The 27823-nt window shown below is 39.9% G+C and overlaps 1 protein-coding gene across 1 annotated transcript in view; it reads right to left on the reverse strand.

The window, feature by feature from the left end:
• Window positions 1-10782: 10782 nt before the first annotated feature.
• pygma (phosphorylase, glycogen, muscle A) overlaps window positions 10783-27823 on the reverse strand; it is a 35253-nt gene continuing 18212 nt past the window's right edge. The window contains exons 7-20 of the mRNA XM_060936291.1: window positions 27720-27802; window positions 27495-27638; window positions 27288-27380; window positions 27050-27196; window positions 26350-26513; window positions 26145-26259; window positions 19203-19304; window positions 18822-18969; window positions 18670-18728; window positions 17326-17467; window positions 17004-17211; window positions 15910-16044; window positions 11134-11200; window positions 10783-11033 (exon numbers count right to left, since the gene is read on the reverse strand). Of these exons, the coding sequence (XP_060792274.1) occupies window positions 10884-11033; window positions 11134-11200; window positions 15910-16044; window positions 17004-17211; window positions 17326-17467; window positions 18670-18728; window positions 18822-18969; window positions 19203-19304; window positions 26145-26259; window positions 26350-26513; window positions 27050-27196; window positions 27288-27380; window positions 27495-27638; window positions 27720-27802 (1757 nt within the window). The 3' untranslated portion in view covers window positions 10783-10883. The remainder of the gene's footprint in view (window positions 11034-11133; window positions 11201-15909; window positions 16045-17003; window positions 17212-17325; window positions 17468-18669; window positions 18729-18821; window positions 18970-19202; window positions 19305-26144; window positions 26260-26349; window positions 26514-27049; window positions 27197-27287; window positions 27381-27494; window positions 27639-27719; window positions 27803-27823) is intronic.

Here is a 27823-nt window from a genome sequence, read left to right on the forward strand (position 1 = left end):
AGTGTATTACAATAGAAATATGCTGTGAAAAAATGAAAAATATAATGGTGAGCTGTATATACAGATGTCCTGGATCAAGCATAGAAGTTTTTATAGATTGGATGGAAAGTATGTTTATAAAATCAACTCAGAAGGTCATGTACATCTGTGGTGATTTTAACATCGACCTCTTAAATCATAAGAAACACAAAATGACAGAAGAGTTCATTAATTCAATGTTCAGTATGGGACTGTACCCAACTATTACCAGACCAAGCAGGATCACTTCTCACAGCACCACTTTAATAGATAATATATTTACTAATATCCTGGAAAATAATATAGAGAGCGGTCTACTATTAACAGACATCAGTGACCACCTACCTATTTTTAATGTATATTACTGTAATTATAGCAAGAAAAAGGATACTAAAAATTATAAATATATAAAAGAGTGAAAACTGAAGAAACCATGATTGCACTAAAAAATTACTTAATAATACAGGACTGGATTGTAGTTTATAAAGAAAAAGATGTTGATAAAGCATATGAGGAATTTTTAATAATATTCAATGAACTATATAATAAAAATTGTCCTATAAAGAAATACAGTAATATACATAAATATACAAATAGTCCGTGGGTCACCAAGGGGCTACAAAATGCCTGCAAAAAGAAAAATATATTATACAGACAATTCTTAAAGCATCGAACTATAGAGGCAGAGGAAAAATATAAAAAATATAAAAATAAATTAACTAATATTATGAGGATATGTAAGAAAGACTATTATAATAAATTAGTGGAGAAAAATAAAAACAATATTAAAGGTATATGGACTGTATTAAATGGTATTGTGAGAAATGGATCCAAAACTACAAATTACCCGGAGTACTACACTGAAAATGATAAGACCATAAATAATATGGAGGATGTGGTGAATGGTTTTAATCAATTCTTTGTAAATGTGGGACCAGATTTAGCGGCAAAAATAAAGGAACCTGAGACAACACAATGTGGGAACATAGAAGATATGGGGGACAGAAATCCAAGTACAATTTTTCTAACTGCAACTGATGAGGAAGAAATTATCCAAATTGTAAGAAAATGTAAAAACAAAACTTCTGCAGACTGGAATGATATAGACATGTTAACAGTAAAGACAGTTATTGAGGGAATTGTGAAACCACTCACCCACATCTGCAATTTATCTTTTCAATCAGGTACATTTCCAGACAAAATGAAAATTGCAAAAGTGATACCATTGTTTAAAACTGGAGATAGACACCATTTCAAAAACTACAGGCCTGTTTCTTTACTCCCCCAATTTTCCAAAATACTCGAAAAACTTTTTTCAGATAGATTGGACAAATTCATTGAAAAACGCAACCTCCTTACAGACAGTCAATATGGATTCAAAACGGACAGATCAACATCGATGGCACTAATGGAACTAATAGAGGAAATCACAAAATGTATAGACAATAAAAAAATAGCAATTGGAGTATTTGTGGACCTAAAAAAAGCATTCGATACTATTGATCATAGTATATTATTAAGTAAACTAGAAAAGTGTGGTGTTAGGGGAGTTGGGTGGAGTTGGCTGTCGAGCTATCTAAGAAACAGGCAACAGTTTGTGCAGATAGGTGACCATAAATCTGATTTCATGAACATTAAATGCGGGGTACCACAGGGGTCAATATTAGGTCCGAAATTATTCACAATATACATCAATGACATATGTACAATTTCGCAAGAACTGAAATTTGTTTTGTTTGCAGATGACACCAATATTTTTTGTTCCGGTGAGAATTTGCAGCAGACTTTAGAGATAATCACAACTGAAATAAATAAACTAAAACTATGGTTTGACAAAAATAAATTATCATTAAATCTAAGCAAAACAAAGATTATGTTGTTTGATCTGCATCTGATCTGCTTTAATATCAACAGATCTTCATTTAAGGTACGTGAATCTTTTCATCATGGCACACCTTCAGCCTGTTCAGTGTGCTGAGTGCAGGATGTTTAGTCATTCTTCCTCCGTCACTAGCGATAGCTCTATTAGCTTTACTTGTGATAAGTGCAGATTAGTTAGCTCTCTGACGGAGAAGATTTCAGTGCTAGAAGCGCGTGTCCAGGCTTTAGAGCAGGTTAGTGAGCGTGAGAACAGTGTAGTTTCTGTTAGGGAAAGTCTGGACGCCCTAGGTGGAGTTAGCAATCCCCCAACTCCGGCATTAGAGCCCTTACAGCGGGGCGAATGGGTGACGGCTCGGCGGCATAAGCGTAGAGCCAAAGCTACCGCTGAGGCTCGCCCACGGGAGCACCACTCCTCTCCGCGTCACGTGTCGAACAGGTTTGCTCTCCTTAGTGATGCACCCACTGAGAAACCTGAAAGAGCTCTGGTTATAGGGGACTCTATCATACAGCACGTGAAATTAGCTCAGCCTTTAGGGGCACCAGCAGCTTTAGTCAGGTGTATACCGGGAGCCAGGGCGCCGGACATAGCAGGTAATCTTAGGGTCCTAGGCAAGCACAGGTTCTCAAAGATAGTTATCCATGCAGGAGCTAATGATATATGCCTTCGTCAGTCTGAGGTTACTAAGAGTAACTTTGTAGAGGTGTTTAAATTAGCGAAGGCGATGTCCGATGCTGTAGTATGCTCTGGCCCCATCCCAATGCGGCGTGGCAATGTAGCTTACAGCAGGTTATGGTCGCTGAACTGCTGGCTGTCCAGGTGGTGCTCTGAAAACAGTGTGGGCTTTATAGATAATTGGGCTAATTTTGAGGGCACTGCTGGCCTGTTAGGGCGGGACGGTATCCATCCCACTCGGGAAGGTGCTGCTCTCATTTCCTGCAGCATAGGTCATAGTCTCAGAACAGGCCTAGTTAATTTCTGACAATCCAGAGCCAAGGCCAGGGAGCAGACGAACAGGCTAAACCGACTGTCTGCTAGCTGCACAGAGTCGTCACTCAGGGCCCACTACATCGAGACTGTGTCTGTTCCCCGAGCTCAACAAAAAGGTAGAAATTTTCAGAGAGTTTGTTCCAGTAACCTAATCAATATAAAATTAGATCAGACTGACTGTACAGCTGCTGCCAGCACCTTTGATCTAAAGGTGGGGCTATTAAATATTAGATCTCTTACATCTAAAGCGCTAATGGTTAATGAACTCATTACTGATCAGGAGTTTAATGTACTGTGTTTAACAGAAACATGGATTAAGCCAAATGAATATATAGCATTAAATGAAGCGAGTCCTCCTGGATACAGTTATATACACCAGCCTCGTCTAACTGGCAGAGGAGGAGGCGTCGCGGTTATTTATAACGATTATCTAGGTGTAACACACAAACCTGGTTATAAATTTAATACATTTGAAGTTCTTCATACTAATATAATGTATGTAGCCTCGAAAAATAAGTCTACCCAGTTAATTCCATTGCTTATTATTTACAGGCCCCCGGGGCCATATTCTGAGTTTCTTTCTGAATTTGCAGATTTTATCTCAGATTTGGTTATTTCCTTAGACAAAGCTTTAGTTGTCGGAGATTTTAATATTCACTTCGATAACCCAGAAGACCCTTTAAAAACAGCGTTTGTGTCCATCTTAGATTCAGTCATGATTAAGCAGAATGTCATAGGAGCGACCCATAATGGTGGTCACACCCTTGATCTAATACTAACATTCAGATTAAACGTAGACAATATAGTCATACTTCCACAGTCTGAAGTTATCTCAGATCATTGTCTCATCTCATTCAAAATATGTCTGAGTAATAATATATGCACCTCACCACGCTACTGTATTAAACGTACTTTCACGTCAACTACTGCACAGAGCTTTATAAATGATCTCCCAGAGCTGTCAACTTTGATTGGGTCACTGTCAGCCCCTGCAGAACTTGATCAGGCAACTGAATGCTTAGAGTCAACATTCCGCCATACTTTAGATAATGTAGCTCCTCTAAAAAGGAAAATGGTCAGAGACAAAAAATTAGCACCCTGGTATAATGATGACACTCGCACATTAAAACAGACCACTCGAAAATTGGAACGTAAATGGCGTCAAACAAAATTGGTAGTGTTCAAATTAGCTTGGAAGGAGAGCTTCCTAAAGTATAGAAAAGCTCTTAGTGCTGCGAGATCAACATATTTCTCCTCCCTAATAGAAGATAACAAAAATAATCCTAGATTCCTATTTAATACTGTAGCAAAATTAACCAGGAATAAGTCCACTATCAACACATGCACACCTGCAGTATGTAGTAGCAACGACTTCATGAATTTTTTTAATGACAAAATTGAGAATATCCGACAAAAAATTCAAACTACTAATTTAAGGTTAGACAATGAAAGTGACCTTGTAGTTAACAATATAACTGTATCAGATCATCAGTTAGAATGTTTTACTCCCCTAAAAGAAACTGAATTACTTTCATTAATCTCTACATCAAAAGCCTCAACTTGCGTACTAGATCCCTTACCGACACATCTATTCAAACAGATAATGCCTGGAGTAATTGAACCGCTTCTAAAAATAATAAATTCTTCTCTTATGATTGGCTATGTACCCAAATCCTTTAAACTAGCAGTTATCAAACCCCTGATTAAAAAACCTGACCTTGATCCCTGTCAGCTGTCCAATTATCGGCCAATATCAAACCTCCCCTTTATCTCCAAGATCCTTGAAAAAGCTGTGGCACAGCAGTTATGCTCATATTTACATAGGAATAACATCCATGAAATGTATCAGTCAGGATTTAGACCTCATCATAGCACAGAGACAGCACTGGTTAAAGTAGTAAATGACCTACTGTTGGCGTCTGATCAGGGCTGTGTCTCGCTACTTGTGTTGCTTGACCTTAGTGCAGCATTTGATACCATTGATCATTCCATTCTTCTGGATAGACTAGAAAATGTTGTGGGAGTTAAGGGAATGGCCCTCTCCTGGCTCAGGTCTTATCTAACTGATCGTTATCAGTATGTTGATATAAATGGTGATATTTCTAGACGTACCGAGGTAAAGTTTGGTGTTCCACAAGGTTCTGTCTTGGGTCCACTGCTTTTTTCTCTATATATGTTACCTCTGGGCGATATTATTCGTAAACATTGTATTAGTTTCCACTGTTATGCTGATGACACACAGTTGTATGTCTCTGCAAAACCTGATGAGAGACACCAGCTTAATAAAATTGAGGAATGTGTTAAGGACATTAGGCACTGGATGCTTATAAATTTCCTTCTGCTTAACTCTGACAAGACTGAAGTACTTGTGCTAGGACCACATACAGCTAGAAGTAAGTTTTCTGATTACACAGTAACTCTGGATGGCCTTTCTGTTTCTTCACGTGCAGCAGTAAAAGACCTCGGAGTGATTATTGACCCCAGTCTTTCATTCGAAACTCACATTGATAACATCACCCGGATAGCTTTCTTTCATCTCAGAAATATTGCAAAGATAAGAAATTTAATGTCATTGCATGATGCAGAAAAACTAGTCCATGCTTTCGTTACCTCCAGGTTGGATTATTGTAATGCCTTACTGTCTGGATGTTCCAATAAGTGCATAAACAAGCTCCAGTTAGTTCAAAATGCCGCAGCAAGAGTCCTTACTAGAGCTAGAAAATATGACCACATCACGCCTGTCTTATCCACACTGCATTGGCTCCCAATCAAATTTCGTATTGATTATAAAATACTACTATTGACCTTTAAAGCACTAAATGGTCTCGCACCACAGTACCTGAGTGAACTTCTGCTCCTCTATGACCCACCACGCCTACTTAGATCAAAAGGTGCAGGCTATCTGCTGGTACCTCATATAGTGAAGGCTACATCAGGGGGCAGAGCCTTTTCTTACAAAGCCCCACTGTTATGGAACAGCCTTCCAAGTAATGTTCGGGAATCAGACAGTCTCAGCATTTAAGTCTAGGCTGAAAACATATCTGTTTAGTCAAGCCTTTTGTTAATGGTGTTTATGAGGTAAAGGAGTAGATCTGGAGGGTCCTCAGACATAGAGTGTTTTGGTAAACTGGGATGTATGGATGCTGTCAGTCCCCACTCGCTTGCTCACTCGAGTTTGTTGACGGTGTAGTGGCTGGCTGCTTTATGTCCCGGGGCTCCCTCATGCCTGTGTTACCTTCTGGCTCTCTCCTTTTAGTTATGCTGTCATAGTTAGTTGCCGGAGTCCCTGCTTGTACTCGGTGCAATATGTATACTGTTCCTACTTATTCAGGTGACATTGGGCATACCTAACCACCTGTGTTTTCTTTCTCTCCCCCCCCACCCCAAATCTGTCCCTCTGAGTTACATGGAGTCAACAGGAAATCTTTTGGTGGAGACGGTGGGGACCTCGACTGGCTATCGTAGCCTGCAGGGAATCGGCCGTCAGACATTCTGTCGCATGTCCCAGACCCGGTGAAATGTAACTGAATTGTCTTGGCCAGGCCTAAGGGTCCCATCTGCATCTCATCATTGCTGAGGAGTGTGCTCCCATCACCCAATCAAGCATCCAGCCAGAGCAGGTCATGATATATTTTTTACCATATTAACATGCCATTGTTGTGTGTTATGCTTGATGTAAAGACTCTCGTCTCTGCGAGCCTACCACACAGATTTAATACTTGTCATTTTTAGGGCATACCTAACAACGTGTTTTCTTTCTCTCCCCCCCATCTGTCCCTCTGAGTTACATGTTGATCCTGGGATTGAGATGCTGGCCTCTTCTGCCCCTCGGACCTGCTTGATCCATCCTGGTGCCCTGTGTCTGGTCGGAGTTTTATCGCCCCACTCCTGTGAAGGACGGCCCCATGAGGACAGTTGAGGGTTATACCTGTTAAAACTGTTAATATTATAGTCAGGCTGTCTGTTGTTGCCCAAATGAGGATGGGTTCCCTTTTGAGTCTGGTTCCTCTCGAGGTTTCTTCCTCATGTCGTCTGAGGGAGTTTTTCCTTGCCACCGTCGCCACAGGCTTGCTCATTGGGGATAGATTAGGGATAAAATTAGCTCATGTTTTAAGTCGTTCAAATTCTGTAAAGCTGCTTTGCGACAATGTTTATTGTTAAAAGCGCTGTACAAATAAACTTGATTTGATTTGATTTTGTTTGGGAGACATAAAATAGATTGTAATGTAGAATTGATAATAGACAATACTAAGATAGAAATGGTACAGGAAATTAAATTTCTTGGTGTGATTTTGGATCCTAAAGTCTGCTGGAAACCTCATGTAGGATACGTATGAGCAAAACTGGCAAAGTGCTTGGCAATTCTGTGGAAAACAAAATATATTCTTGATTGTAAATCTTTGCATACTCTATATTACTCATTATTTTTGCCATATCTGACTTATTGTGTCGAAGTCTGGGGAAACATCTACAAAACCACTCTGCAGCCGATATGTACAATACAGAAAAGAGCAATAAGGACAATAAACAAAACAGGATACAGAGATCACACAAACCCACTATTCATAAAATCACACATGTTGAAATTTATGGATCTGGTCAAATTCAGAACAGCACAAATAATGTACAAAGCAAGAAATAATCTATTGCCGAAAAATATACAAGGAATGTTTAGTGAGAGAGAGGGGGGATATAATCTAAGGGGAGACCTAAATTTTAAAAAACCAAAGGTTCGAACAAATATGAAAAGCATGTGCGTATCGAGCTGTGGGGTGACTTTATGGAACAGACTGGAGACAGAAATAAAACAAAGTGCAAATATAAATCTGTTTAAAAAAAGGTACAAAAAATATTTTTAAACAAGTATATTGCAGAGGAAGTATGTTAATGGAGGATGATGAGGGATAAATAGAATAGGGTTGATTGTTATATTAGAACTAGCTTAGTATATGGTATATATTTATTTATGGGGATAGATATCTTCATATTTACAGGGATAAGTATGTAGTAGATATTTTTTTTGTAATTATATATTTATATAGATATTTATGAAGTGTATGTGTTTGTATGTATGTGTGTATGTATGTACATATATATATATATATATATATATATATATATATATATATATATATATATATATATATATGTATGTGTGTGTGTGTTTATGTATGTATGTGTATGTGTATGTATGTATATGTATGTATATATATGTGTGTATATATATATATATATATATATATATATATATATATATATATATATGTGTGTGTGTATGTATGTATATAATGTGTGTATATGTATGTATGTATGTGTGTATGTATATATGTGTGTATATATATGTATATGGATATGGTATGTAGTATATATTTATTTTTGTAATTATATATTTATATGGATAATCATGAAGTGTATATATGGTATATATTTTTTATAGGTGTATTAGTTTGGATTTCGGGGTAGTTAAAAAGGGGTGGGAAATTAAAAAAAGTATTGTACTTCTTCCCACTCCTTTTTCAAACAATGTGCGGTGTATTGTAATGTATTAGCTCTTTATGTTATTTTATTTATTCTTTTTTTTGTCACTTTTTCATTTTCCTTCTTTTGTATGTACAAATAGTTACATACATTTTTATACATGTTCGAAATAAATAAATTCATTCATTCATAATTTATCCAGGATTAATGGTATGATTCACTAAATGATTCATTGAACGATTCACTAAATGATTCACTGAATGATTCACTTCAAATGAGACTGATTCTATGGTATGATTCAATTCAAATGAGTCAAAGTAAACGATTCAATGGGATTGATTCATTTTAATTATTAACCTTCAAATTTAATGAGACTGATTTAATGAGATTGATCACTTAATTTCAATAATTAACTGATTGCACCTACAACTGCATCAGCAGATTTGACAGTCACGTAGAATGTGACCCGCAGTTCCACAATAGAGACACAGCCCATCATGGAGGTGTCGTTGCTTCTCCTCCGCAGACAAATGGGATGAGTTACACTGCATGGGTTCTAGGGATTCTGGATCCTCATGAGTCCAGGTCAGAGGTGGATATGAGTGGCGAGGAGTTAGTGCAGCAGCTAGAACTGTAGGGGATTCACGAAGACCTCTCCCGTGCTTCAGTTGGTCGAGGCAAATGGCTAATGAAATCAGCTTCTCTAGTGAAAGACCATCGTCCTTACACGCCATTTCCACTAGTATGTCAGAGTTCAATCCGTTGCGAAATGTCACTAGTCAAGCTGGCTCATTCCAACCACTCCCAGCTGCAAGAGTGCAAAATTCCAAAGTGTAGTCAGAAACTGAGTGATTACCCTGACATAAACGGGTGAGTAATTCCCCTTGAGAGCAGCCCTCATTGGCGTGATCGAAAACTACTGTAAATTCTTTAATGAAATTGTCGTAAGTTTCGGACTGGACTATGGGCCAAACTGCGGTAGCCCAATCTAAGGCCTTGCCTGTAAGGCAAGAAATCATAAAAGAAATACGAGCCTTGTCAGAGCTTGGAGGGGAATTCGCAAAAAATATTGAATATTGTAACAAAAACCCTTTACACTGATTAGGTGAGCCATCAAATGTATCCGGTTTACTGACAACAAATGAACTGGTATCAGCCGTGGAGGGAGCAGCTTGGTTAGTAACCATAGGCGCACCAGAGAAGCTGAGTCATTGGATTTGGGTATTGTTTGCTTGAGTTGAATAGTACAGCTATGTGAGTGTACCACTCTCTGGAAATGGGTGTAAATTGACAGCATTCACGATAAATGTGTAACCAGTTTGCTCAGAGAATGAGTGAGGTGCCAAAACCAATACCTCTGGGGCAGCAGTTTCTGAGCAATAAGTGTAAAATTCTTCTGATGTTAGGGTTGTGGCAATGGTCTGCCTTTCAGGTCAGGTCAAACATCCTAGCAACATGTCCCTCTTGTGCAACACCACAGGGGTTATAGACCTCTGTTAACTAATTAACTAATGAATGATGAATGTAGGTGACAGGTAAGTCACTCCAAGATGTCCTATTGCTTTTTATTGCATCCCACAAGATTGCATTTCTTTATATATATATATATATACACACACACACACCAATATATAATGGAATATAACTCCATTTTATATATATATATATATATATATATATATATATATATATATATATAAATGGAGTTATATTCCTAATATACTATATATATATCCTTTATTTATTAATAAAGCTGTAGTGCAGAGACAACAAATGTCACTGATAACAGTGGTCAGTTATTTATCTCATTAAACTGTCTTTATTGGATAAAGACTCACCACAGAGAGGAAATAAGAGGTTTAAGTGCATGGCATCCCCCTGATGCTAGTCCAAAACTAGTGTATGAGACCTTGCCAGTGTGTTTAAAGTTTTTCTTCCATTACAAAAAAACATTTCCAGTGAAAAACATTCAACACTAATAGCAGTCGTTTAGGTCGATTCAGTCATGCTTATAAACTGTACCGACTGCCTTGCTATACTATCAAGGACAAGCTAAGTAAAGCATGAATGAGTTCAAGCAGTGTATTTTCCTGAGAGACAGACTTCCCTATAAAAGAGTTTGTGAGCTACTCAAATAACCAGAACTTTTTCTGACATTGTGACACCAGAAAGTGCACCATCACCATGCGCTAACATTTTCACTCAGACAGAATGATGTAAGAGTTGTTACTGATAAACTTCTTGTCCTGATACAAGAGGGACTGGAGCCACGATTGATAACATCAAGATTGACAATTGATAAGTTCCTCTGTGTGTGTGTGTGTGTGTGTGTGTGTGTGTAAGCATTTGGACAGAAAACAAGCCATGACCATGTTAGGCCACAATGGAGAACAAATGAACAGGCAGACATAGCTGAATTCATTCTGGAAAAAAATCTGTTTTAAAGACTGCTCTTAAAGACTCATGCAGTGTTGGTGTTGGGTCCAAATCGGAGATGGGCTTGGGCAGCCTGCATTATTTATTTTGGGTCATTGGGAGCTGGGATCTTCTCCAAACTGGGTTCCATGCCCCAGATTTCACGAGCATACTGAGCAATAGTACGATCACTGGAGAACTTGCCAGAAGCAGCAATGTTGTAAATCACCTTCTTGGTCCATTCCTTGGGCTTCTGTTTGGTGAAGCAGATTAGAATTGAAATAAATAAGAGCAAGAGAGAAGGTATATAGCCATGCGAGTTACTCTATAATAAGTGAGGTAACATCACTTGCCTTGTAAAGGGCACTGACTTTCTCTTGGCATTTGATGTAGTCCTCATAGTCAGCAAACACCTTAAATCTGTATGGGGTTTGATCAGAGGAAGAATAATAAAAACAGGGCGTGTATGGTTTTCCTTAGCATTTGTCAAGTGACTTTCAGTATAACATAGGTAAACATTTACTGCAAGTTTTGGTGTTTATAAACCACATTTTTTGACAGTAGCTTAATTTTTAGCTAGCAGGAGTTGAATAACAGTGTTCTTATTGTAAACACCTTGCGTCAGTGCTGGCAGTTTACGTAACCTTATGCTATCCCTCTGTTTCTAACATACACTATTTTATTGAAAAGCTATTTATTACTTTGTATGCTATTTGTCACAAATTATAAATATCAAGATATTATCCAGTGTTTGCAGAATATTTGTTGAATGTGTGTTCAGTCTCTATTTTATCCACCACATCAGTAACGCTCATTTTGCTTTATTACATTAAACCATAAGCTTTATGATAATCAACAAGGGGACAAAACAACCCAATGTTACAATCAATGGGAAAGTATTGGAGAGGGTCCAATCGTACCAATACTTAGCAACCCTAATAACAGCTAATGGAGATATTAGCAAGGAAGTGAGGAAAAGGTTCACTCAAGCAACAGCAAAATTAAACAAAATGAAGCATGTGTGGAAGAACTGTAAAAAATACAACAAGCTACGCATGGGTGGCACGGTGGTGTAGTGGTTAGCGCTGTCGCCTCACAGCAAGAAGGTCCTGGGTTCGAGCCCCGTGGCCGGCGAGGGCCTTTCTGTGTGGAGTTTGCATGTTGTCCGCGTGGGTTTCCCCCAAAGACATGCAGGTTAGGTTAACTGGTGACTCTAAATTGACCGTGAGTGTGAATGGTTGTCTGTGTTTATGTGTCAGCCAGGGGCGCAGATAGGATTTTTGAACTGGGGGGGACTGAGCTGTCAGCAAATGATTCCATTTTGTGTATATATATATATATATATATATATATATATAAAATGTGTATATATATATATATATATATATATATATATATATATACACACACACTACCGTTCAAAAGTTTGGGGTCACTTTGAAATGTCCTTATTTTTGAAAGAAAAGCACTGTTCTTTTCAATGAAGATCACTTTAAACTAATCAGAAATCCACTCTATACATTGCTAATGTGGTAAATGACTATTCTAGCTGCAAATGTCTGTTTTTTGGTGCAATATCTCCATAGGTGTATAGAGGCCCATTTCCAGCAACTCTCACTCCAGTGTTCTAATGGTACAATGTGTTTGCTCATTGCCTCAGAAGGCTAATGGATGATTAGAAAACCCTTGTACAATCATGTTAGCACAGCTGAAAACAGTTGAGCTCTTTAGAGAAGCTATAAAACTGACCTTCCTTTGAGCAGATTGAGTTTCTGGAGCATCACATTTGTGGGGTCAATTAAATGCTCAAAATGGCCAGAAAAATGGCTTGACTATATTTTCTATTCATTTTACAACTTATGGTGGTAAATAAAAGTGTGACTTTTCATGGAAAACACAAAATTGTCTGGGTGACCCCAAACTTTTGAACGGTAGTGTGTATACATGTTATTTCACCTCCCTCACTGCCATCACCAGGAACTACCTGCAGGCCAGGACAATGATAACATTTTAACATAGCCTATGGAAATCCAAAGTTTACACATTATCATCATGCACAGAAACTGCAAAACTAGTTTTAAAACCGCTAAGTTCCAACTGTTAAACATAGCGAGAGGCTGGGCTACGTGTGTGTGTGTGTGTGTAAAGTGTAAACCAGTGTCCTGACTTTCTAACTATGCCTGTGTGTTGCGTGAGCAGCAGTCAGCCAACAACTCTTCGCAAAGTTTCCTTATGAAACAATATGTTCGCTGAAATTATGGCAGGGAACGCCAGATTAAACATTAAAACTGCCTTCTGAGCACTGTATCTACAGGCTGCCACCGAAAGAAGGAGGCTACCAGAAAGGCTTCTCTACTCCGTACGATTTTACTTTCACTACGACATTACTTTGAACAGACTATCAAAAAATTGCAAGGTGATATGATAAAGTAAGGCACAGATTACTTACAGTCTTTTTTTTTTTTTTTGAAAAAACGATGCAATCGTTTTCTGCCTTTTGGCACCCTTCATCATGCCGTGTTGGGGTCCTGAACTAGGAGGCGCTGTCCCCGATATGCCTGTCAAACTTGTTGTGGGTAACCATAGCAAGCAAGCTCAAGCTCGCAACCTGTGCAGTCTGCGCAGTTACAACTATGTCTGTACTGCTGTGCACCAGGGCCGTGCAAAGACCTTTGGAGGGGCAGGGGCTCAACATTCAAAAAAGGGCACTTGGAACAAATTTTTCACACAAGTTAACTTCATTCAAGACTAAATTTCAATTGCAAATGAACATTCTGTGTGTGTGTGTGTGTGTGTGTGTGTGTGAGAGCGTGAGATCCATCTAAATGCTGCAGTATTCTTCAAAGCAGCAGTCTTCGGTTTGCCATGTTCTTGAAAATGTCTATGACAACACTGTATTCAATATGGATATCTTTCTCAATTGCCAGCAGACGAAGGTCTGACAGCCTTTCTTCATGACAAAGGCTGCGGAGTTTTGTCTTCACTAGCTTTAACTTTGAAAAGGAACGCTCTACCGTTGCAGTTGACACAGGTAGTTTTCTTTCTGACCCAACTGGACAGAGATCCACTGCCTTTTGCTGCCTCCCGCAGCTCCTTCTCTTTCTGCTTCTTTATCCTCTCTTTCCTTGGCGTCTTTGCATAATGCAGGTTTTCACTTATTTAGAAAACGTTTCCCTATGTTTTAACTCAACTAACCTAAGCTACTAATAGTCTTGATAGAATATGTTGTGGACGTCGTCATTCAGCCTTAAGTTTTCGAAGCTGCTAGAATATGTTATTAACGCCGTCGTTCAAACTAAAGTTTCCGAATCTGCCACGTTAATCAAATGGATGGAGCAAACGGTTTAAATATAGCCTAGGCGGCTTCATTAAATGATAAACAACCCTACGCATTTACTGTTGTGTTCTAAGCTGCACAGTATTGCATGTTCAGATAAGAAATGAAAGGAGACTTTCAGTGTGACCTCACCATGCCGTTCCTCGCACCGTCTCCCACTGCCAACCGCCTGCATGCGCTTTCTGCACGGAGGCGCACTGAATGCATGACGTCACGGATTGATGCCCGCATTTACATAGAAAAACGTTATTTTATAAATCTATAATTTCATATATTATTGTCAAATTGTAGAGAATATTGATGTTGGAGCTAACTTATCTTTTACAAATATTAAAAAAACAACAACAAAACAGTCCCTATGAAAAGGCACTTTGGACAGCAAACAGAAAAGGGGCAGGGGCTAGAGCACCTGTAGCACCGGTTCATTGCACGTGGGTGCTGTGCACCTCAATAAACCGAATGGTAATTAGTCTTTTGATTTTTCCGTGAGGTTTGCCTTATGCAAAGAAAGACAGCATAGACGTTTTTTCCTCCCTATAAGTGGGGGGGACCGAACGAGGTGAATTTAAATCTGGGTGGGACGAATCCCCCCCGTCCCCCCCTCTATCTGCGCCCGTGGTGTCAGCCCTGTGATGACCTGGCGACTTGTCCAGGGTGTACCCCGCCTTTCGCCCATAGTCAGCTGGGATAGGCTCCAGCTTGCCTGCGACCCTGTAGAAGGATAAAGCGGCTAGAGATAATGAGATGAGATGAAACTACGCATCTTCAGAACTTGTATTTTTCCTACTGAGACCTATGCATGTGAAACGTGGACCATCATGAAAGAAATGGAGAAGAAAATCAATGCCTTTGAGTTGAAATGCTACTAAAAGATACTTAAAATCTCTTCAACAACTAAATGAATGAATGCATCGGTATTAGAAGAATTAGAAATATCAGAACATTGGTTAGGGCGGCACGGTGGTGTAGTGGTTAGCGCTGTCGCCTTACAGCAAGAAGGTCCGGGTTCAAGCCACGTGGCCGGCAAGGGCCTTTCTGTGCGGAGTTTGCATGTTCTCCCCGTGTCCGCGTGGGTTTCCTCCGGGTGCTCCGGTTTCCCCCACAGTCCAAAGACATGCAGGTTAGGTTAACTGGTGACTCTAAATTGACCGTAGGTGTGAGTGTGAATGGTTGTCTGTGTCTATGTGTCAGCCCTGTGATGACCTGGCGACTTGTCCAGGGTGTAACCCGCCTTTCGCCCATAGTCAGCTGGGATAGGCTCCAGCTTGCCTGTGACCCTGTAGAACAGGATAAAGCGGCTAGAGATAATGAGATGAGATGAGAACATTGGTTAGTGAATTTTGTAAAGACACAAAAGATGAAGTACTTTGGACATCTAAAGAGACACTCAAGCATAGATCATGTTATTCTTGAGGGTACGTAAGACGGAAGCCACTAGGAGGTGGGGTAGACCCAGACGATGATGGCATCAAGACATAAAAGAATGGTTGAACATGCCTGTAGGGGAGGCAACCCATTTGACAATAGACAAGAAACAATTCAGGGCAGCTTCCAAAGCGGCCACGTCTCACTAAGTGATATGCCATACTACTACTACTACTACATTAAACCATATCCAAATAACCCAAAAACCAGGAAGAGCTCTTGATATCTTCCAATTTTACATGAGTTGTTATTTGGTTGATAGCCTTTACTTCTATACACATGACAAGGGGAATGTATTGAAGCAAATATGCAAATACTGCAGGAACAGTGACGCGACAATTTGTGTGCTGCAGTCAAAGTACCGTACCTGTCATGGTGCATGAGCATATTGACAATGTCACCGAAGAGGTCAGGCTGCTTAGGACTGAAGAAACCTCCTGCGATCTGGTCAATAGCCTGCTTCAGCTCAGGAATACGGTTATAGTATTCTGACGCATTATATCTGTAGAGCATATAATAATAATAATAATAATAATAATAATAAAAAGAAGACGACAAAGAAGAACATTCCTTCTCAATACAACACTGTGTTTTAGGTTACTTGGAATTTTCGGTATTATGGATGTAATTCAAGAATAAACTAAGAAATAAAAATCCTCCAGTGCCCAAGTCCAACTTCAAAATATGTTTGAGTGTTTGATGTTCTTAAAAGTTACATTAAAGTTTAACTTAATAGTGACATTAGGAAAACTCTCCATAACTTTTGACCTCTGGTGAAATGGTGTGGTGTGGCAGTTTTGTCATTAAGCAACCATTATATGGGGCATGTCACCACAAAATGAGTCCAGTTCATTCTGAGACAGAGATTTGAAACAAGACCCATATATCATTTTTCTAATTTTGCTGTAAGTACATTCTTAAATCTATAATGTACCGTATCAATTACCAGAATATTATACAATAAAAGAACCTATAAATCTGACTTTGTAAGTCAAATACATGTGTGCTGTGCATTAATTTAGTTTACACATCAAAGTTTACAGCTGATTTTCTTCAAACCTGATTTTCTGTGAAGATGATAAAACAAACAATTTCTCTAATTTCTCTTCATTGGCTGTACCAAATTTAACAAACGACCCCTTATTTTTAAAAAATAATTAACTCTAGATTTAGAATCTCCAATAAAACAACTTTGCATTTTTTGACCAACTGGACTCATATTTGATGGACAAACTAAAAAATAAATAAATAAATAAATAAGCTATCTAATCAGAACAGCTAAATATATAAGTGAGCAGCATTTTTCATGGTAAGGCTGACATTGACATGAAACTACCCTACTATTTTATTTTAATCCATCCACAATGACAATCGACAGCCATTCACCAGCCATTCAAACTCATTTTTTACTCATTAACCCAAGAAAAGGTTTCCACCATCCCCATGTTAATATACTCTCACCCCTTCCTGTCCATGGCCTCCACATCTTCCACTCTCATGCCAAAGATGAAGAGGTTGTCCTCTCCGGCCTCTTCTGCCATCTCCACGTTGGCGCCGTCCATGGTTCCGATGGTCAGAGCCCCGTTCAACATGAACTTCATGTTTCCAGTTCCGGAAGCTTCTGTGCCGGCGGTGGAGATTTGCTGAGACAGGTCGGCAGCAGGGATCGCTAAGGGACAGTATGAACAAGCTATTTTAATACTTTCCATTACATTACTCAGCACTTTAATCAGAAAACAGGAAGAAAATTCAGTATGAGCATGTCAAATATATGATAAGGCACCTTTTTCAGCCAGCGTGACTCTGTAGTTCTCCAGGAAGATGACTTTGAGGCGGTCACCCACCACTGGGTCATTGTTGACCACCTCACCGATAGCTGTGATCAAACGTATGATCATCTTGGCTGTGTGGTAGCCTGGGGCAGCCTAGGATCGCAAGAGCATAGTCAGGTTATGACAAACTCATCTTACCAGTAAACATGTAAAATTACTGAAATATATAGAGTGAGATGAAATCTTATGGCCTGTAGTTCAATACTGAGCTTGGGTCCCTGTCTACATGTTCTCCTAGTGTCCATATGGATCTCCACTTTACTCTCACCTCCCAATAGGTGGACTGGCTATGCTAAATTGCCAGAATGTGTGACGAGTCTGTTGATACATGTGTGTACTGTATCATGTAATGGATTGGCAAGCCATAGCAAGCGTATTCCTGATTTGCAACCAGTGTCCCCAAGATACACCACAGTCCTGACCAATTCTATCTCTCTATCTCTCTATCTATCTGGCATATCACTACAGTGACGTAGCCACTCTGATGGCTCCAGTCATCAAAGTTTCTTGGGAAAATCTTACCAGTTACTAAAGATAAAAGAATAAAATATCATGGTCCCTAGGCCATACATACATGTGGTCATAACATATTTGGTAAAATGTGTCCATTTTTGTTTCTAATTAGAATTTTTATGTTTTGGTTTGGAAATCATGGTTTTAATTCCACTCCTATACCTTTTGCCTTTGGTGTGTGTTTAGTAGGAAGAGGGATAGCAAGAGGGAGAATGGGGAAAATAGGATAGGGTGGCTTTAGCATATTATTGCTTGTAGCCAGTGCTGTGTTTTTGGCAGCTTTGATGATTTCTTGCATTGTGTTTTATCAATGGAGTACTGGGGCAGACAGCAATCATTAGGCAGCATTTACATCTGTCCATGAACTGAGATAACTGTCTGTTACTTTGTGTGTTCCTCGCTATCTTTTTGTCCTCTTGATCCTGAATGGATATGTGTGTAGCTTGCAGGATGTTTTCTTGCCTGGCTCAGAAAAGAAATATGTGCAGTTATTGATAAAGAATGTTTCTTATGGATGTTTTATAATGAAGCTGTATAAATGGTGACCTTCAGATTCTCAAGTTTGTTGCAGTGAGCCATCACAGCAGTGGAGTTTGCCATCAGAATTTTATGAGCTATTTTGTATAGATACTTGACGTGTTATCCAGTCCATTTCAGTTCCAGGTTATAACACTACAAAATGTGGAATTGTTCAAGAGGGTGAATACTTAGGCAAGGCACAGCATGGGTGCTGTGCAGAGCACTACATAGTGTCAAGTCTATAGGGATATGATTCTACGCACCTTTCCACCAATCATGATGGTTCTAGGAGTCCACTGCCTCTTGGGATCCTTCTTGATGCCTAAAACCAAATGTCATGTGTCATGTGACTGATGGATGGATGTGAAGTTGAGTAATAGATTGGAAAATAGGAGAGCAAGAGAAAAGGACTCACGGTTATAGAAAGTGATAATGTGCAGACAGTTGAGCAGTTGTCTTTTATACTCATGGATTCGCTTGACCTGGATGTCAAACATGGAATTGGGATTGATCTTCACCTTGTAGTGCTCCTCCAGGTGGGTGGCAAACTTCAGCTTGTTTTCCTGCAGTAGGAGTGGCCACACACACACACACACACACACACGAGATACTGTTAATCTCTGTGTCTCCTAAAAGCTCAGCTCTTGACCTTTAGTGATGATAAAAATTTATCCTTAATTAAATATTCATGCACATCCTCCTTGATTGAAAGGCAGAACCAATAAAAGGAAAACTGCTAGAGTAATGTCGAGCGTCAAAACTGCAAATGTAATGCCTTACTCTTAACCTTGCTCACCTGTTTGACTTTGGCAATGTCACGAATGAAGGCATCATCATTAACAAAGTTGTGTAGCTTCCTCAGCTGGCTCAGGTCCCGGATGAAATCCTCTCCTATTCTCTAATACATACAACCACAAACAGTTATAAGATTATATATAAGGTAAAAATGTAGCAAAACATTCAAATTAATGCCACTAAATTCATTCTTAACAGGCACTATCAGGCAACTAGGTTTCCCCCACACACACATACACATATATATATGGGGGAAACCATGGCCTAATGGTTAGAGAAGCAGCTTTGGGACCAAACGGTCGCTGGTTCGATTCCCTGGACCAGTAGGAATGGCTGAAATGCCTTTGAGCAAGGCACCTAACCGCTCCCCAGGCTGCTCTGGGTATGTTGTATGTCGCCCTGGATAAGAGCGTCTGCTAAATGCCTGGAATGAATATTGTTTTTTTGTGTTTTGACTAGGAGCTTCTAGACACACAGACTGGGACTTGGACTGGCCCAAAAAAGGTTAATCTGGCTCATCCAGTGAATGAATCTGTGCTGTAAATTAAAATGGTCTTGAAATGAAAGATTTGGGGGATGGAAAAGAGCTAGTCTCTGTTATTCCACTAGGGGGCAAACTCAAACTATAAACTCAGAGCCAGTAACTTGGCTACTGACAAAATGTACTAATGATATATTATGTAATTCTGTATGTATTAGCAAATAAAAAGAAAAAAAAACTCTGTAATCAAGTCTGTTTCCAAAATAACTCATTTAGGGGATTCACTGCAACATATACTGTAGAATCCTTATTCAAACTTTTTTATTATTATTTATAAATGTGTAAATTTTGCTAAGTATACTTTCCCTCACTTCAACAATGCAAAACAATGACATCTTCGCAAGTGAAAATTTCTTGAATATAATATCAAATGGATCTAGTATTTCCTATATGTCTGATGTTATTTTTTAGTGAATATTATGGGATATTTTGTGTGGATTCATGAAATATCATCTCAAATCATTCTATAACAGTTCTCGGTTACATGATAAGACTGTAATTTGGAATTTTTTATTAACGACTTGAATTTTTTTTGTAGGTCATCTATACATTCGGTTCATTTGTGCATTCAGAATGTACCTTTCAGAAAAATGCTGATAAACGAAGCCAGTATCTCACTGGGCTGCGACAGCTTGCGACAAATTGCGAACGTCATTCGCGAGAGTTTCAAAAGTGTCTTGAAACATTCGCGGGACTTCTCAATTTCCTCGCATGAGTCGCAAAGTGTCGCTCCTTTGTCGATGAAATTTTTAACATGTTCAAAAAATTTGTGCAAGAAAATTTCTCTCAAAATAGCCGCAAATGTGTCACTGGTGTCGCAAAGCCGTCGCAAACCCTTCTCAAGTCAGTTTCTGTGAGGCTTCCTCTACTTCCCTGCCTGCCGAGGGAAAGCCGGGCTGCAACAGCCTGTGACTAGTTGGAGACACAACAATTGTGGTAAAATATTCAAATATCAATTCAGTGTGATTCCAAGTGAAAATTGTCACTAATTCGTATATTTTATCGCAATTGTTGTGCCTCCAACTTAAGGCGATGATGTTAGTGGTCACAAAACTGAGGGTTTTTTTTTACCTCAACATTAGACTAAGTGTAATGTGATCCATTACCTAAAATAAACTTGACACCCCTGTACTAGGCTAAGAACACCATAGGACACAGTATGACTCACTGTAACCTATAAACATGAGCCAAATATCAACATGTAGCTGAATGCTGTAATGTTATTGGGGCAGCCATCTTGAACTACAAAGGTCACTTTTTCCTGTGCCTCTTTGAATGTGGAATTGTAAAACTTAATGTTTTATACATATAATTCCAATTTTAACTTCAATTTGTAAATGGAAACTTAGATATCTGAACAATGTTGTTTAGACCAAGTTGGTATACACTAATCGGCCACTTTAATAAGAACTTGTTCTTGATTCTAAAGCCTCACTCACAACCCACCGTAAGTGTTTTGGACACGCACAGGTCGCACAGTTTGGTAGCTCGCAGCCGTACCGCAGGGTCGTGGTGAACCCGGGAGAAAGTTTGGAGGAGGAGTACGGGCAAAGTACTTGTCAAGTACAGGTTGCACACCTGACTTCCTCGAGGCGTGGGAAAAATTGCGCCATTAGCCCATGGAAAGCGTATCTCTGACGTACGTGATCAGTGTGTGTTCAGTGAGTGTGGAGTGTGTGTGACTTGCATTTTACCAGTTTCCTGCACTATGAGTTCAAGTCACACTTGTGAAGCGTGTGTGATGCATGTGATTAGCACGTTACAATCACTCATACCTTGCGTGTGATGCAAGCCAGGAGTGGGTATAAAACCAGCATGTCTGCAGCATTCTGCGTCTGTCTTTCGACTGAAGAACATTGGATATTTTGTGGGAAAAATTTTAAAATTTTCAGTTTAAAGTTTAGAAAATGGGACTCAAGAAGAAGCGAGCAAAAGTGAAGTAACCCAGCCTGAAACAGCAGAGGGGGAGGAGGAGGAAGAATTTGATGATGATGGTAGCAGCACCGGCGAGCCTTGCACGGACAGGGAGAAGTATGCCTTCAAGCCGGCAGAAGGCCCAGCACCCCGCCAGAGGGATTTTCACAGGTAAATACACATGCTTTAAACATTCATTTCAGTATCTATATGCTTATGTAATTAATATTATATATGCTGATTTTCATGTATGTTTCAGCTAACGACGCCCAGAAGTGAGGACATTGCAATCCCATCATCGCTGTCAGGCCATTGTGCCATGCTCAGTGTAGGTATCATGCCGCCATCTTGTGTCAGAACTACAATTCCCAGGCAACTTCCATGTGACCTACGTCACGCGTGGGCGGGATCACCTACGTCAGTCTGCCATGCACGCATAAATCCAAGCGGAAGCTCCACCATCCTTGTCTCTCTCGTCTGGCTTCCGATGAATCTGGACGTATAAAGAGGCGCTCTCCACCCAAAAAGACGTCTTCTTTCTTGCAAGATCCATCACTCAGCGCGATTTTCTTACTTACCCTTGGCAAAGGTAAACTCTAGAGTCGCGCGATCTTTAAACTCAACCTGAGTTACAACCGGTTTACTTGCATTAGAAGTGACGTCACGACTGCAGCCCAGGCAGTTAAAAGTTAAGAAGCGATTGAATCCTTTTTAACTCAAAAGCGCTGTGCATCTTATTCTGATCAGAGACTTTTCCTCACGAACGCTGAGGTTCGGACCAAGAATCCTCTGCTTTCCACGGGAACCACCCAAGTGCTCCGCTGGACCCGAAAGTTTTCTACGCCTCCATCACGAGCGGCTCACGTGCTCCCACGGCGAGGCCTGAAACTACACCGGCGAATAGTTCTTCATATCTTGCTAAAGGCAGGATTAAGTAAGATTTTGGCATTTGGGCATAATTAGGATAGTCTTAGGAATTTGCTTTTATTGAAATAGTGTGAATTTAAACCCAGGTTTATCTGTTACACTGTTAGACACGCAGCGTGTTGATTTATTTTGTTCTATGTTCTCTCAATTGTTTTTTTAATAGATAGGCTGTGCATGCTTTTCTTTACTACTAACATATAGTTCTCTTATTATACATCTTGATCTCAAGATTTCAGTGGATTCAGTATGGTTATGAGCTAGTGGGTTAGCTACAGCTTCCCTTTTGTCTGCTTAGCAACACAAAGCTAATCAAGGCCTACCATGTGCTCAGCAGGCCATCAGGCCTGATAAACCACACCTCAGCTAGAAACCCACAAGCTAGCTTTTAGTTAGCTACGGCTAATACCCTTGTCTTTAGCAACACGTGCTCAGTAGGCCTCACCAGGCCTAACAAACACACTTTAGCTAGGCCATAGGGCCTTTAGCAAACTCACACTAGCAACACAAGGCTAAACACAGAGCTAATCCTTTGTTCTGTTTAGATAACATTCTTTTGTTTAGCTACCAACAAGCTGGGCCTCCACCACGTGTAGTTAGCTACACGAGACTAAACACATGGTCAAGTCCTACACACACACACACACACACCCCTCACTGCTTGTATATATTGATTTATTATTTTTCTTTTTATCTTTGTATAATAAATTCATTTATTAAACAAACTGTGTTTATTTGTGTGAACAACAATATATACATGAAGTCCCCAATCTCCCTCGAATTCAAAAGGGTGCATATAAAAGTTATGTAATGTGGTAAGTGATTGTAATAATTTGGAAATATACCATAATTTAGCTGTTTGGTAATTTATTATTAAGCACCAGGATTAATGGTATGATTCACTAAACGATTCATTGAATGATTCACTAAATGATTCATTGAACGAGTCACTAAATGATTCACTAAACGATTCACTGAATGATTCACTTCAAATGAGACTGATTCTATGGTATGATTCAATTCAAACGAGTCAAATTAAATGATTCAATGGGATTGATTCATTTTAATTATTAACCTTCAAAATTTAATGAGACTGATTTAATGAGATTGATCACTTAATATCAATAATTAACTGATTGCACCCACACTCAGTGATAAGGACAAGGACATCCCGACACCCCGTCCCACCACTCAGCAGGAGTAGGAGCAGGACAGTATCTCGGAGTCAAAGTGTGTTTCAGTGCTCAAACCGTTGGGCTATTTAGTTGGGATTTTTTACAGTGTAATAAAATGCGTTATTCCCTTATACTCATGTTTTATTATTTGACGTTTGCATGGTATGCTTGTATGGTGTTCGGGTCTGTGGGACCTGTTTTCATTTTTTATCAAAGGAACAATGATACGATTACTAATTTTTTCAGACTCAGACTCATTGGCCTTGGCTCATTTTCTGTGAAGAACATACATCAGAACACATTTTCGATGACCACACACTGTACCACCCCCCCCCCCCCCCCCCACACACACACACACACATTTATATTACATTCAGGATGTTCGAGTCCACTGGACCCAGGGCTAATAAAAGTGTGTACCTTCACTCTGTCCTCCTCCTGTCTGGGCCTGCTGTTTGTGTGTGTGTGTGAGTTTTGTGTTTCTGCCCCTGCCGTTCAAGCACCGACACCTGTCTGCTCTCACATTCCTACACATTTTACCCTCTGTCTTGCAGGAACCAAGACAGAAGTTCCCATAAATTGGGGGCGGGACGCAATAAATATAGCTTTTCCAATGTGGCTCCTGATCATAACTGATCAAGATGGCCAAAAGATTCTCTGCTCAGATGGACTTGCAAATGATTTTGGAAGCGAGAGAAGCTTTTGATGATGTAGAGGAAGACGTTTCAGAATGTGAGGATTACATTTCTGAAAATTCAGAGTCTGACAGTGACTTTGAAGAAGAGGATGAGATGGAGCATCAGCCAGTCCCAAAACGAAGACGAGCATGGGGATGATGTGTTGTATAGACTGACAATGGTTACTGTATGTGTTCAGCTTGTGTTGTGTAAACTGAACTGAATGGGTTAAATTTCTAATGAAATTCAAAGAAATAAAAATCAGTTGTTATGAAAAACCTTGCTTCATTTGTAAATTTGAAGATAAACATTTTTTTTTCCACTCACATCTTGACTGTAATTGATTTTCTTTTTGTAAAATTACATTTTATTAAACTTTTTTTTTTTAAATAAATGTAATCTACCAAAGGTAAAGGGCAAATTCTTATTAACCATATATGCTGTTTATGTTGCTTGTAATAAAAATAGCAAATGACGTGGTCTTCTTCCTTTCCACAATGCTACACGCTACATGATCGGTTCCTTGGTTCCTCCCAATATATATACCCAGAGTCTTGCCCCTCGTGTCACGTGCGGGTCGCGTGCGCTGCGTGCGGGTCGCGTGTGCTGCGTGCACACCACACATAGGGGTAGGAAGTGAGATGTACTTCTATCTTGCATGCCGCACAAATAGCAAGTGTGGATACTTGTGTAGTATTTCTGAGGCACGTCACTCATACAATGACCGTGCGTCACTCATGAGTCTTACTGTCATCGCAAAAAGCCCCTACTAGCCGCGCTGCTGACTTGGTTCAGGCGTACAAAAGGAATACGGGTCCCGTACATAGTGTACGCGTTCTTGATTTGTCGCAAGACCCGTAGAATTTGCATGTGCAGGACCAAAAGTCTCTATGGGCAGTCTGTGACCTTCTACGGCGCTGAACACACGCAAGTGTCGCGCAAGTCTCAAGCACGGTTTTGCCAATTTTTTTTTTTTTTTACCGTAGACCACCCGTAGCAGCACGTACGGCGGGTTGTGAGTGAGGCTTTAGATTTCTGTTCTTGGCTGCAGGAGTGGAGCCCAATGTGGTCTTCTGTTGTTGCATGCTGAGATGCTTTTCTGCTCACCATGGTTGTACAGAGTTGCTAGGAGTTACTATAGCCTTCCTGGCAGCTCGAACCAATCTGTCCATTTTCCTCTGACCTCTCTTATCAACAAGACGTTTGTTTCCACCCACAGAACCGCCACTCACTCAACTCAATGTTTTTTTTGTTTTGTTTTTCACACCATTCTATCTGTGTAAACTCTAGAGACTGTTGTGTATGAAAACCCCAGGAGATCAGCAGTTTCTGAAATACTTAAACCAATCCATCTGGCTCATGCCACAGTGAAAGAAAGTCACACTTTGAGATCACAACTTTTCCCATTCTGATGTTTGAAGTGAACATTAACTGAAGCTCTTGATTTGTATCTGCAAAATTTGATGCATTGTGCTGCTGTCAAGGGATCGGCTGATTAGAGAACTGCATAACACAGCAGGTGGATATATGGGTGTTCCTAATAAAGTGGCCGGTGAGTGTATATTCATGAAAAATATATAAAGTGAGATAACTTCCATTAGTAGTTTACTAAAGCATTAGTGAATATCAGACTAAAGCATAAAGAACATCAGACACCAAACATGTCTTGGCAGATGAACTGCATTAAGCTGAAAATTGTTTTAAATACATACCTCAGCAATAACCTCAGCCAGGCCAGGGTTGCACATGACCAGCCAGCGGCGAGGGGTGATGCCATTGGTTTTGTTCTGGAACTTGTGTGGGTCCATCTCATAAAAGTCCCTGAACCTTTTAGCACATTCCATAATGTGTATAAAGCAAGCTGAGCAGGATATAATATATCTGACGTGTGTGTGTGTGTTTCTGAGTCATACATACACAGTCGCTTTTAGGATGTCTGAGTGAATTTGCGCCACACCGTTGACTGCGTGGGAACCAACAATGCACAGGTGCGCCATGTTGACCCTTTTAATTCCTCCCTCCTCAATCAGAGACATGCGGCGTAGGCGATCAATATCACCAGGGTACAGGGACGCCACACGCTGCACACAGAAAATATCACACACAGACTCTGTGAGCACAAGCTGACCAGATATATCCATGGATGCATATTACTGAAAAGACTTTGATTACTTTATATACAGTTCACATTAACATTGAGATCTTGTATACTATAGAACACAATACTCGTAGATGCCATTTCTACATCCTTAAAAAAGACTATTATCTTAAATTTAGGTGTCCCATTAATATGTTTCTGACGTCTGGTTCCGGAAATGCCAGCAATATGGGCATAGCCCAAATCATCTGACATGAGCATCACTGACTGTCAAGCTGGAAAAATCTACAGTCTGGGCTGGAAAGAAATCAGCCACAGCCTCACATCTTCATACCACTGTGTGTTATTCTTATGACCATTGGTGGTGCTGTTGCTCTTTTGTGATTTCACAAAAACTAAAATAACGTGCTTTGAAACAGCAAATATTCTCAGGTAGATTTTTTTTTGTCTTTGAAAAACATTACTAGCCCATCTACACCAGCCACTGGTCATGTAAAGACTGTGTGCTGCTTATCTGACCTCCATGTGGCGGCGATTGATCTCGTAAATGATCTCAAGGTGGCGAGGTAGCAGGGACTGGAAAAGATCAATAGGCCAGCGCTCTAAAGCCTCAGGCAGCACTGTGTGGTTAGTGTAAGCACAAGTCTTTACAGTGATATCCCAGGCCTAAAAAAACACAACACAACACATAGTGCTATTGAAAATTCCACAGATGCATGGGAAATATATATTGTTCTGAGCTCACGATTCCACATACCTTCTCCCAGGACAGCTTCTCCTCATCTACCAGCATCCTCATCAGCTCAGGGATTGCAAGAGCAGGGTGAGTGTCATTCAGCTGGATGGCCACCTGAGGGCAAACATGAGACAAATATGGACTGAAATGCAGCAGCCTGGACTAAGAAAGCTGGGTTCAGAAAACATGAGCAAAATGATGCAATGAACAAGGATGTTAATCCTTTACCTTATCAGGAAGAGTAGTGAAGTCAGTGCGCACAATCTCTCTGGAGCCAAATTTGGAGGCCTTAAAGCGGCGGACGATGTCCTGGAGGGTGGCAGCCACTACAAAGTACTCCTGCTTCAGACGCAGCTCCTTCCCCTCAAAGAACTGCAAAGAAGCAGAGAGATGTGTGTGTTAATATGATAATGAACAAAGTATACTGAGTTGGAATAAATAAAGTTAACTCACGTTGTCATTGGGATACAGCACTCGAGAAATGTTCTCGGCCAAGTTGCGGTCCAGCACGGCCTGGATGTAGCCCCCAATGTTGACTAGAAATAAAAAAGGAAAAA

This window comes from Neoarius graeffei, chromosome 12, assembly GCF_027579695.1.
Source record: "Neoarius graeffei isolate fNeoGra1 chromosome 12, fNeoGra1.pri, whole genome shotgun sequence".
Taxonomy (NCBI): Eukaryota; Metazoa; Chordata; class Actinopteri; order Siluriformes; family Ariidae; genus Neoarius; species Neoarius graeffei.